At 44.4% G+C, this 13,528-nt stretch overlaps 1 protein-coding gene across 1 annotated transcript in view; it reads right to left on the minus strand.

Annotated features, from left to right (window-relative positions):
• Nucleotides 1-921: 921 nt before the first annotated feature.
• Nucleotides 922-13,528, minus strand: part of clybl (citrate lyase beta like) — a 55,491-nt gene continuing 42,884 nt past the window's right edge. The window contains exons 4-8 of the mRNA XM_061792786.1: nt 12,499-12,600; nt 10,772-10,865; nt 9,924-10,091; nt 4,752-4,876; nt 922-2,429 (exon numbers count right to left, since the gene is read on the minus strand). Of these exons, the coding sequence (XP_061648770.1) occupies nt 2,307-2,429; nt 4,752-4,876; nt 9,924-10,091; nt 10,772-10,865; nt 12,499-12,600 (612 nt within the window). The 3' untranslated portion in view covers nt 922-2,306. The remainder of the gene's footprint in view (nt 2,430-4,751; nt 4,877-9,923; nt 10,092-10,771; nt 10,866-12,498; nt 12,601-13,528) is intronic.

Consider the following 13,528-nt stretch of genomic DNA (forward strand, 5'->3'; position numbering starts at 1 on the left):
CATCATCATCATCACTTCCGCGCGTGATTGACACATCACGCGACATTTCCACAGGGACCCGGACAATCTGCACAAATGGAGGAATTGTTTTTGCGGGGCAAAAATACAAGTAAAAAAAGACTGCACTGCTGTGGAAATAACAACCCCCCAAAAAAAAGAAAAAAAAAAAAAAAGATCCAATAAAATGGCCCATTGTTGCCTCGCGTTCCTGCATGTGACGTCTTGCTCCTTGTCGCCATGGAGACACCTGTTGACAACTGGCAAGTTTAGCAAAGTTCAGCAAGTTTTAAATTTGGACGTTGCAATCACCGGTGTCAAAGTCGAGGCCTGGGCGCCAGAGCTGGCCCCCATGTCAATTTATGTGCCGCGCTAAAGTTTATTTCAAAAAATCTGTACCAAAATTGAAAAATTGTTGAGATTAGGGTTGCGGGTTAGGGTTTATTGTCGGAAACTGCGCAAAAAAGTTCAGCCCTGGACAAATTTTCCTTTGCTGCTCACCTCCCACGAAATCAAGCTCACAATGATCAAAACGTGTGCAATGCATTGTGGGCCGCCAAAAACGCTACATTTTGCAAACAAATAACATGAATGCTTCATTGGTCATAATCAAAGCGGTGCTAAAGGTTGAAAATATGCTGCTTTAACCTCTTTTTTTTTTCAATTTCCAAAGGTGTGAGAACATCTCTGAAACAGATTTTAAATTGCTCGAATTGATCATAGAGAAAAAGAAATCAATGGAAAGCGTCTCTTACGTTAGAAAACAAAAACTGCAACGTGCTCCAATAAAAATGCCCAAAAATGAACAAAAACAGTTTGACAAAAATATATTTTCAAAATCAAGTGATTGTCTGTTTTTGACTTTGTGAACAAAAAATAAATAATGAAATATTAAACAATGTCAAACTGAGGAAATCACACAACTTGTCATCTCAACGTCTTTATTTCATTCGAATTGTCAATTGTGATGGGTCTGTGCACTTTTTGTAAAGAATCCTACGCAAGTGCTGCGATTTCATTTCGCAATTATTACCAAAGAATTCATCTGGAAATGGCAACGAAAGTCAACCTCGACAAGCCGAGTGTTTGACATGGCGCTCGGCTTAAAATGGAGACTTCTGCGAAACAAAACTAAACAGAAAATTGCCAACAAAACAGATTACTTGAAGAGATTATGACGAAAGAAATGATTCCAAGAACTTTTTTTGTGTGTGCGCAAACTCCTGCGAGATGTACAATTGACGTGTGTACGTTTAGCTGAGTTGTAGCGTCGCGACGTGCGCGCGGATTGACTTCACGAGAGCCGCGAAGGGCGGCAGCGGTTTTGTGGCCGACCTCGGCGTGGCTCGTGAAAACAAACAAACACAAACGGCGGTGAATAGACGACAGCAAAAAGCGGAGCGGCAGCGGCAGCGGGAGGAATCGCGTGGCCCCGCGCCAGACAGACAGCTTACTGCCGGGGCCTTCGGCTCAGGCGCTGCTCAGCCTTTTTTTTTCTTTTTTTTTTTCCTCTTCTTCTTTTCGGCTGGTCCGGCGTTGGCGCGGACCCGGGCCCGTCCGCGGACACAATACATCATACGGTGGCAAGAAAGCGAGCGGGTGTGGCGGGGTGCGAAGAGAGCTTTTCATCGCCATGGTCACCGGCGACACCCCCCCTCAATTATACTCGGGAGAAGACAAAAGCCGCCATCGCCTCTGCTGGGGCAACGGCGCTCCTCCGCCGCCGAGGTTAGCCCGCGCGCGATTCCACGCCGACGTATTGTAGCGTGATCGTAGCGCACGCAGGCGGCACCGCCGGGGCCCCCCCCGAGTCCCGAGAGAGGCGCCCGCTCCCAATAAAGTGGCTTCACCTTCAACCAGAGATCAGGCAGCTTTTATTCTATTTGTCCACGTTTAAAGCCGCAGGCCGGCCGGCGAGGAGCCACACGACCTTCGCCGAAGGGACCCGCACAAAGGCGCTAAACGGCGAGTTCACGTGGTTCTGCGTGTCTGACGTCGGGGGGGCGCTGAATGGATCTCCCGCAAATCAAAATAGTTTTTGTTTACACTTTTCGTCCAGCAGCGCTGACCATCGAGGTCACCGTGAAAGCATTTTCACGGTGACCTCGAGCACGCGATGACGGAATCGATGGCGCACCACCGCCGCGGGCCCCCGCGGGGCCGGCTCGTCCCCTGGACGACGGCTCCTACCTTTTTTTCGCAAAAAAAAAAAAAAAAAAAAAAAAACAAACAAAAAAAAAAAAAAAACTGAATTGGAACAAAACAGTCCTCTTGGTGTCAGGCGAAGTCCGGTTCCGGAAGCGGCAGCTCTACGTACTTCGCCCCCGGCGGCCACCTTCTTCCTGCGGCACGGCGGCCGACAGCGTCACGATGTTCTGCGCTTGCTTCAGCGAGGGCATGTCGATCATGCTGCCGTGGAACGTGAACGCACCCTGCCGACGGGCCCAAAACAAGACCGTCGTTAAAAAAAAAACAAACAAAAAAAAAGCACACACCCGAAATACAACATCAAACTTGACTGTTTTCAACATAAGATCGTTACAATTGATTTATTTGCAGTAGCACTACACCGGGACGATTTAGGGGGATTCCATACGAAATGGGATGCAATTGAATTCGTAGGAAGGGCGCTGTTTTCAAAGTCTAAAAAAAGTCAACAAAACGTACCACAAAGCGCTTTGAAACTATGGCAAAATGTAGCATTATTCTCATACGTCAGCCGTATTTGAGGAAGGCGATCCCGAAATGGACAAAGTACTTCCAGAAAAGGGGGGGGGGGGGGGGGGGGGGGTCCATCGGGCATATTGTGGCTGACGGAATGTTTTTGTGTGAATTTGTACGAAATGATCATTGATGGAAGTTGCGTGTGAACTGCACATCATTTTGGGGCTGTTCAAAAAAAAGGATTTGTTCTCGACTCGTTTATCAGAAAATATTGGAATAACTTCGATTTCAGCAGCAAAACATGACAGGAATTGTATTTATCCTTCACCTTTTGTAGAATTCCGTGCTAAATTGTTATGAGACAACAAGTAGTTGTTGAAAGTGAGATTTACGTTACTGTGAGTGGCAAAAAAACAACAACAACAAAAAGAAAAACAACCCTGTCTAGGTTTAGTTGTGACTGCGTGTAAGAATGAAGTAAGATTCCTTAAGAAAATCATATTCTGCAATTAGTAGCAAACAAACATTTTGGGGGTGACTTCAAAAGCATATTTCGGCATATACTTGGCTTTTTGTTAGTTTTCTATCAATTGTCATGGGAACACAAAGAAATGGCGGTATCATGTCCTCCGCGGGGGCGGGCTGGTGTGGCTCGGTTAAAAACAAAAGAAAAAAAAAAAAACCCCAAAACAATCAATAGCGGGAAGCACAAAAACCAGCAAGTTCTCGCAAGGTCCTACAGTCGCGCACACAAAAAGGGCCGACCGGGGCGAGCCTACGCGAACCCCTCGGGGCACGCGGGCTGCGGGCCGTCCCGGTGGGCAGCCCGTGAGTTGCGGGCAGATTGTCTTTTACCTCAGCAGATAGCCCACCGAGCCCGACACGTCGGATCCAACCATGCACTAAATTAGGAACAATAATATTGTGCGCTTAATTGGCCTGAGGAGCCCCACGCCCCGCCCCCGCCCCCGCCTCTTCCGACGCCGTCTGAGATTCGCCCAAGGGTGGACGGGCTGCATGATGAAGAGCTCCGTCACAGAGCCGGCCGGCGCTGAGCGCTACCTAATGACATGCAGCAAGATGACATTGTCGGGTGAACATCTGTCATGAAATCACAGTTGCTTCTGGAAATTTCCACGATGACAATTTCAGTTCCGTTTGAATATCTTTTTGTTTTTCACAGCACTTCCTCCTTGTAAAACCGACGCTTGTGATTGGCTCCCTCTGGTCTTGTGCCGTAGTCTCAAACATGACCTACTTTTCCCAAATATGAGCTCAAAGCGCCACCTTGTGGTGCAATCTATTAGTTTGTCTGAGATTTTGAAAAGGTTCAACTCATAGTTCCATTTTTTGAACACATCAAAGAACATTGACTTTTGAACTGTTTTATCTTCATCATTTTGGACTTTTTTGTAACGGACCAACATTCACTTATCTGTGTTGTCATACGAAACCATATTGTCTCAAATTGTGCAAATTTGTCATTAGGTCAACATAGTATAATGTTGGTTTTCCTCATGGTGTACACATTTAATGCTACAAATATATATATATATTTTTTAAAAAGAATAATTTCAATCCCTGATGTGGAGGAAACGTCCAAGAGACCTGTTGATGCATTCATTGAAAAATGAAGAAAAGTCAACAAAATGGGATGCAGATGGAATTAGTTGTATTACTTTGAGAACCTAATTGAAATAGTTACACTATTATTAACTTGTAATTGTAACCAAGTACATTTCCAAAGTCATCTTGCCAACACTGCTCGTGTCACGCTTTTGTATGTTTATGTGGTTAATTTATGAATGCTTGATTCGTGCGAGTTTGGCACCCCCTTTTATGGCTTTGGAGAGAGCATTTCAATTGCTGTGTTTAGCAATTCAACAGAGCTTTAAATGAGGTCGCAGCTTCAGTGACTTCATGAATGTGTCGTCCGCAAAAAAAAAAAAAAAAAAAGTGCAAGAGGAGCACCGTGGCTTCTTTTTGGCCAAACCAATTATTTAAAAGTAGACAAACATGATCAAGTTGTCTAAATGATGAATAAATCCATCAGGCAAAATGATCAAATATTTGCATTTGATTTGTTTTACCTTTCCTTCTTTCTGGTGTTGCTCAAATGCAGCAATGAGCTCTTGAGCCCACCGGACCCTCTGCCGAGAGGGAGAGAATTCTTGCTGCACGGCTCCGACTTGACCGGGGTGGATGATCTGCTTACCTAAACGTACAAAAATCAGGAAAAAATTACACCCACGTTCCTAAATCATTTCACATATATATTCTATATATTTTCAAATATATTTTGACATGTAAAAAATGTATGAAGATAATTCTACAAAAAATAAAGGAGGATTAAAAAAAAAAAACAGCTTTGTTTTACAATTAAAAATGACCAATATTTTGTAAAATTATTTTCATCTATGTATAAAAAGTGCGCTAATAATTCAAATTAAAAAAGGTAAAAACAAGTGGAAGCATAATTTGTGTCAGTTTGAAAAGAAAAAAAAACCCAACATGAACAATATTCTTCACTTTTACATTTAAAGCAAATAGGGTGAGAAATCTGAAAAACAAAACAAAAACAATCCAGCTGGGGGAAAAAAAGATGTGGAAACTGAATTTGTGCCACAGTTTGAAAAGGGGACGGGGGGGGGGGCGGGGGGGGACACCCCAAAAATATTCTTTACTTACTGTCACATTTAAAACAAATGGGCTGAGAAATACGAAACAAAAAAATAAAAAAATAAAATCCAGGTAGCGGGAGAAAGATGTGGAAGCTTAGTCCCAGGAAGACAAAAAAAAAAAAAAAAAAGGGCGACAACACACAAAGAGAATAATTTGGCCGGAAGAGGCAAAGTTAATTGTGTGTGTTTATATTTGAGGCGTGTGAGGAGGACCAGCAGCAGCACGGGACCCCGCAGGACCCCGCAGGACCCCGCAGGACCCCGCAGGATGGTGCGCATCATTAATGCGCGCACCCCAGCGCCCAACACTTACAGCCAAACACTTTGCGGAAACACAACGCTTGCGTTTCAAAGGTGACAGGCAGCAGAAAATATTGACATCGGGAGCTGCAGTGTGTTTTCCTCACTGCTAAATAAGCTTCGTGGTCACGGAGAATCGGAGTGTGTTCCTGCAGAAATGCTGTCGCATTCATTCCCACATCATTTCCCTCGCATGGGGATCAATATTACACACTCGCGCCCACTTATCGCATTCAGACAGCCATGAATTTACTTGAATTGATTTGAAATCATTTGTCTTGAAATAAATACAAACGGAGAAAAGAATAATCATGAATTACAGCAACATGGGAGGAGAAGTAGGACAAGAACGAGTGTGAATTTGAAATGTTCGTCAGAGTTGGACGATATAGTAATTAAGTGCACATTATACTGACGGTAAACTGCACTGATATCGTACAAGTACGCCTGCAAAATGTAAAAAGATCCGACGCCTGACCGTTTTGTAATACTTTGACTTTATGGGAAAATTCTCCAAAATATGACGTCCGTCCGTCCATAAAATGCAACACCTACTTTTTTGCTTGTCACATTCATCTCATATTCCCCCCCCCCCCCCCCCCACCACAAGAATATGACTTTATTTGAATAAAATGCTACACCTGACCCCCTCACAATACAACTTCTTTCTCATAATGGTACGGCTTTATTCTCATAAAATTAAGACTTTATTCTCCTAAAACTACAATTTGTTATAATTACACAACTTTATTCTGGTGAAATGACAACCTGTTGTAAAAGTATGGTTTTTTTTACCTTGTCAAATTACGACTTCTCGTGTTATTATGACTTCATTCTCAGAAGAATAGTTTTTCTTGTCACGTTTTAATGAAATTACAACTGTTGACTTCTGACTTTCCTCAAATTCTTGTAAAATGATGACTTTTTACTCTGGAAATGATGACCGGTTACTCATAATAGCACAACGTTATTTTACTTTTCTCTCATGACGCTTTTACTATTCTTGCAAAAAACAAGTAACCTTCAGAATACTCCAACTTTCGTATCGTAAAAGTATGCATTTCTCCCCTCGTAATACGTTACACTACATACAACTACTGTGGTAAAACTACTACAACTTTATTCATACACGCTCTTTCAGACCTCGAACTGAACGCATTTTTCATTACTCTAAGAATGAACGACTACTTTTTGTCAGATTGATGAATATGAAAGTCGCTGCGGCATTTCAATCTTTCATAAGATCAAAAAATGACAAATCCGGCCGACGCAGACGCCAAGCTCCAACACGATCCTCCCGCCGTATTTACTACAACTCGCGCACACGCCCGCCCAAAACCCCCTCCCGGTTCAATATGGCAAACGCCACAGACATAATCCTGTGGACATTCGCAGATCAGACTTGCCTCGAGAAGTTACGGCGGTTATGAAACGTCTTTGGGCAGACGCCGAACCCATCCGAAAAGCAAGCAAACCAAACAGGAGCCGGTGGCGCAAAAAGAGAGAAAAAAAAAAAGGCCCGGGGGTGGGGGAGGGGGGCCCTCCTTCCATTCAAGCTGCTCTCACCCCGGTTAACCCCCACTAATACACACTCGTACTGTACACACGCACACACACGCACACACTGCAGTTCCAGGCTGTTGAACGTCTCCTGACATCGTTAATTAGGCTGCAACCCGTCAACGCCTTTGAGCGCTGCTCGACGTTTAATTTTAAAAACACTCATTTCACGTTTGCACCGATGTGAGGACAAGTGCATTGGAGCTGCTGTGTGTGTGTGTGTGTGTGTGTGTGTGTGCGTGCGTGCGTGCGTGAGGGACTAACCGCGCACACACTTGTTGGCTAGCTGAGGAGCCACTCACGGCGAAGGCGTATTAAGGTCATGCTGAAGAGGAAGGGAAAAATAAATAAATACATTTCGAGCGAAATTTGAAAGAGGAGTGGTGAAATTATCTTTTTTTCCCCCTCACACAATAAAACTTTATCCGCATATAATTCTAACTTTAGTTTGAGTAAAACGACAACTTTTTTTTTTAATATACTACTCCGACTTTATTCTCGGCAAATGAAAACAATAGTGTCTTTTTTTTTTTTTTTTTTTTTCTCCGCCTCCAACCTTCCTCCTAAACCAGGGGCCGACGGTTTCCGACGTTACGACATATCCAGGTTACGATCGGCGCGTGGCGTACGATTACGTCTTCGCGCAGCACAAAAAGGCACGCAAAATTGCAAAAAGACATTTTGACAGAATGTAAGAAGAGGCATTTTGTCCTGTAAAATTGTGACGATCTTTTAGAATAATGCAAGTTAATTCTTGGAAGAGAAATTTTTTATTTTTTTAACCCCCCCCCGGTGTGGTGGCAATACACCCCGAAAGCTGGAAACCCCCGTGAGAATGTTGACTCACGCTTGCGTGAGTATTTATGTACAAGAAATGTGTTACTGCCAATCATTGGAGTGTCAAATTTTGCACGCATGTCCAGCGTGTGTTTTAAGAACGTTGTGTATGTTTGACGGTGGAGACCGAAGACGAGCGTGCGTGTGTGTGGCAGCGACCGCATCGGCGGGGGCGCTCAGGTACCCTCGGCCGGCGTGCCGCCCGCCCCCACAAAACACACACACACACACACACACACACACACACACCTCCTCCCAAAATGCATCGTGCATTTTGGCGGCCAATCGCGGGCTGCCATGTGGAGCTGTCGCCTCATTGGACGATGGCTATTTGGCAAAAAGCTCTCAGGCGATGGATGGGCAGGGGGCGTGGAAGTCAAACATTCTTCTCTTAGAAGCAGAGAATTTTTCAACTCTTAACAGGCAAGAAAAACGGTTTTGAATAGAGATGACAGAGATTTGAAACATGGCGCTTAACAGTAAATAAATTGATTAAGATTAAGGCAACCTTAGAAATTCAATTCCCTCACCAATTACAGGGTTTTTTTTGGGATGCATTTTCCGTGGTCTGTGTTAATGGTGGCTTAGATTGTGCCAAGGTCAATTCCAGCTCAGGTATAAGCTTTTGGCTGCGATGCTTCATTGCTTAAAGGGACACTAATAGCTTTTCAAGAAAAGTCTGCCTTTTTGTTCCGGTTGGATTTTGAGCTTTCATTTCACATGCAAAAATCAGCCAAGTGAGAATGAAATCCGGTGCATTCTGGACAGCCACCAAATTGGAACTCTGCGATCTAACGAGAGCTATATCGAATATTCTTCGTTTCAATGACCGCTCTCAGTTTCAATCAACAGTGTGTTTATTATTATGGTGGCAGTTTGTTTTCTAGTCATATTGACAGCTGTTTCAGTTTCAATAATATCTCTCTCGCCACGTCCAAACGACGCGCTATTAATATCTTTGTGGGGACGCAATATTTGTTTTGGATCTCGAGAGTGCGCACGTGTACCTAATGAAGTGGCTGCGAGTGTCGATTGCTTCATGTGTCGTTGAGGAGAGCAAACAGCACAATCGAAAATGAAGTGCGGGAGGGGCGGGGCCACGATTGGAACGTCCCCGGAGTCGACCGGCGTGTGTGGCAAGAGCGCGCGCACACTTAAGGTGGTTGCCGAGCGACAGACACGCAGTGCGGCCTGCTAGCGTCGTCTCTGCTTTTCGCTGATAGCTCACTTTAATGGCACCTGCATTTCCGCCACAGAGATGTCAGAGCATTTAGCGACCGTGCGGCGTGGTAGATGACAAGAAAACACTGGCCACTTCTTCCCGTTTACACGGCGGGAAGATACAAGTTTAGTGAATGTCAATGGGAATGTCCTCAAAATTCTTCACCCCTCAATGTGAGTGAATATTTGGAACACACAAAATCATAATTACATCTTGAGTAAAAGGCATGACCAGATTTGGGATTGAAAGATGATTTTGGGGTAGGAGCAGGTTGCGTTGGCAGCAACCAACATTCCCAACTAGTTTGCTGCCTCAACGGACAAAGTCACACATTGAAAGAGGACGCACAAAGTACGGAACTGGCATTTTGGTGTGCTAAAAAAAACGAGTGACGATTACAATAAGACAAACGGGTGGAAAGTTGAGCGGACTGCGGGTTTGCTGTGCTTGCTTTGCATTTCTTTTTGTTTTCGTGCGTGTGGCGCAAATAAGTAGAGCAGCATTCACGTTGTGATGGTCATCAAGTTCAGTTTCGCCCCGAGCAAAGCGTTTTTTTCCAGGCGTGACACTTTTTTTGGGTGGTGCTTTCTGGAATGTAAAGATACTGCAAGTACATAACAGTAACAGAGAAGGAATTTACGTCAGCACATCAGGAGTTTTACCTGTGAAGCCCATGAGAGCGCCCTCTCGGGCCTGCCGCCTCAGCCCGCCCTCGTCTTTGTAGTCGATGTACACCAGGTCGATAGCCTGCAGCCCGAAAGCCTTGGCGGTGGTGACCACTTTCTGCCTGGCGTATAGCAGCTCCTTGGCATCGTGGGTCCGTGAGGCGCCTTTGGGCAAACGCACGCGGCATACGGGTCACGTGGCAACGTGTGAAAGGAAGCAGAGGGCCGCGCAGGAAGTGAGGACAGCGAGGGACGAAGAATGAGGACGTCTGGAACGTCACCGGTTTCGCCGCTAACAAATGCCGCTCTCGCGCAGGGGCATCATCTCGGATGTAGCACCACTTAAAGGTGGGACACTTGCTGTCTCATTCATTTTCTCCACTAGCAAGTATGACTGTTAGCAAATGTCAATGAATAATGTAATGTTATTTCTTTTTTTGCCATAATTCCTATTGGAAAATGGGTTTGAAATCTGAACAATTGGGTGGTCAACCAGCGTCCCGGGGCGGCTTTTGTTTGACACTGGAGCTTCCACTGTGTTTGATTTCATTCGACTGAGTGACTAATGTTGAGCCTTATTGAAACAACGTACTACTGTTTTTTTTTTTTTGGTTTGTTTTTTTAAATAGGCTTTCTTTATACCAGCGGGAGGTGGCATTTGATCTTACCATGTGACACACTATATCATCAGTAGGTCTCGATATCGTGATAATGAAAGTCTGAGGCCAATTGTTCACGTCATCACGATGCTGGAAAAACGAGACGTTTATTTCCACGTGTGACATTCCATCATCATTCCACCAGGTGTCCTCCCCAACCGCGATCAACGCTGGCGCAATAGCTACCTATACTGGCGCAGAAGTCATCGGAGCCGAACACCACGGCGTCGTGGTGGAGGCCGGCCTCGGGCGCGAGCCGACGGATTTCCTCGCACAGCGCCTGGAGAGAAGCGAGGCACGTTCGTCACAGGCCGCCAGTCGGCGGGCGAAACGGCGGCACAAACGCTGCCGACTTAAATCTCATTATACTCGGCTCTTCCGACTTCAAACAGTCTGCCTTTGTGATTTGCCTTCACAAGGAACACAAGAAAAATCACTCATTACAAAAGTACATTCCCTTTTAGCAAATATGCTAATGACCGCAAAGCCCTTCCTTCGCCTTTACTCTCCATCAAGGCTGAAAATTAGAATACGAGACAACTCAGTAAGCTGCCAGTGGGCACAAACAAGAAGGGACAGTGCTGAGATGTCTCCCTTTTTTAATCTTACGATTGTGTGAAATGCTGATAGACAAGCCTTCATACATTTTTTTTTTTCTTCTTATTCATCTGCTTCTTTTTAATAGCAGAATTAGGGGTGGGCACCAATCTCCTTCATCCATTATGGGGAAATGAAATGAACAATTCATAATTAAAAAACAAAACAAAAAATCCACGGGATGCAACGATGTCTGAATGTTCTGAACTTCTGTTTCCATGCCAGTGTTGTATTGAGCTGAAAAAGGCTAGGTGGATGAAAGCTTTAGCTTAAACTAGATGAGCGTAAACCAACAGCGCCTCTGCTGGTTACAGCCAAGTCGTGCACTCCATTTTGCCACAATTGCTTGAAGACACAATTAATCAACAATCCATTCCAGACAATCAGCGGCATTTTTAATCAATGAATTGGTATTGATTCATCACTTCGAAGTAGTAGCTCAAACTCAAACAACAACATATGTGCGCAAAGTTTTATATTAAAATATTTACATAAATATACATATTGAAATATTAATAAGTGTATTCTATCTATATCTATATTTTTTTTACGTTTAATTTTTCAAAAACAATTTTGTTTAAGCCAGTCTTCTTCCGGTCAGCCATTTTGGAAATGACGTCATTGTTGGGTGCTCTTCAGAAGCAAAGAGCTGTGATTACATTTCTTGCTTTGGAAAGGGGAATCTGCCACTAAACATTTTCAAAATGCGTATGAGGAAGCAATGGGCTGGAGCGCCGTCAAAACAAAAAGTGAGTGTCCAGGACCAAAGGCCAAGCACAAGAGCCTGCTTTGCGTGACCGCCGTGACAAGCAAAGAAGCAGCAGGCCGTCGTCTTCAGCGCTTAATCGTGGGAACTGTGCGAGGGAGAGTCGCCATTGATGACATCACCACCATGTGTCATCATTGACGACATCGACCGAACCTCAAACGCATTTTGCAGCCTTTTGAAAATTCAATCGCAGCTCTGCTTCTGACGGCCATCCGACATCCAAGCGTCCATCCACCCAAACCAAACTGACCTAGCTACAGAAATAAAACGAAACTTCAAGAGAGCTCAAATGCATTCTGTCGCTGTCCAATGAAAAGCATTTTCATTTACAATTTCTTCCAATTTTTTTGGTTTACCAGAAAACTTATCTGACATTAAAAACTACAATAAGGTATTTTTTAAAAAGTAAAAAAAGAAGAAAAAATGATCACAAAACTTGGCGATGCATCTTTTGAATTGTACTGTGACAAGTCATTTAACTGACCCCGAAAACGTGTTCTATAGAAATTTGGAAGGGGGGATGGTCTGGTAGTCCTTTCTAATTTACCTTAAAGTTGAGCAGGCCCACAGCAGTTTCCACAAAGGTCACCAGGCGAACGGGTTCCGTCAGCGGCCGTCCTTTCAAGCTGCGCTGAAACCTGTCAACGAACTGAACAACACAGGCGCTGCGACTCATTAGCTCGCTGTTTGCGCGAACACCAAAACAACACGGCGCCGCGCAATTACAATAAATTAATTTTGTTTGTACGGCAGACATACATCAGACATTTTGTATCCTCTGCAGAATTTAGCCGTAATAATAACAAGCCGTCCCCGCCTTTTGATGATTCCCAAATTAATTTGTAATAGATGTTTAAATGAATAAATTAGAAGATGCGTGGCGCTCCGAGGGACTGTAAAGTTGCTGCTCCTCACCGCGCAGCTGCCACCCTAAGTGCACTTAGCGCTGCATTATTAGCCCACTCCAAAGAGCTCACACTGCGCTATTGGGAGAGAATGAATTCAAGGGGAAAAAAATGGAATAGAAATGTTGGGATACCGGTAAGCGATATGACAGTTTTCAACATCCGTCACGGGGTAAAAAAAAAAAAAAAAAAAAAGAGGAAAGGCGAAGGAAAGTGTAACATTTTGATATGCATGTGGATACACCGGTAGCTACCTGCGGCACTCACTTAGCAGCCATTATGCGAAGCAACACGGCCGAGGGTTCAAACGCCAAGAGAAGCGGACACGGTGACACGTTTGACATCATCAAAGTCTTCAGAAGCTCTGCACGGCGACACAGACTTTGCATGCTCGTGCAAATACACACAGAGTTTGCATACGCATCAAGGTGAGAAGAAACAAGATTTGAAAAGACTTTTTTGGAGTGTGTTTCACACACACACGTACACATCTAGCATTTCTAGTGGGGCCACTGGAGCAACAATGCGACTCTTTTGCAGAGGTTGTTGTTTTTTTCTTCCCCCCCCTACACTAATATGCGAGCTCACCTAGGTAGATCTTAAAACCGGAGTTGAATTCTTTGAAAGCATTTTTTCGCAACAGACCGGTTCCCAGCGAGCCTCGGGACTGCC

This window comes from Phyllopteryx taeniolatus, chromosome 12, assembly GCF_024500385.1.
Source record: "Phyllopteryx taeniolatus isolate TA_2022b chromosome 12, UOR_Ptae_1.2, whole genome shotgun sequence".
NCBI lineage: Eukaryota > Metazoa > Chordata > Actinopteri > Syngnathiformes > Syngnathidae > Phyllopteryx > Phyllopteryx taeniolatus.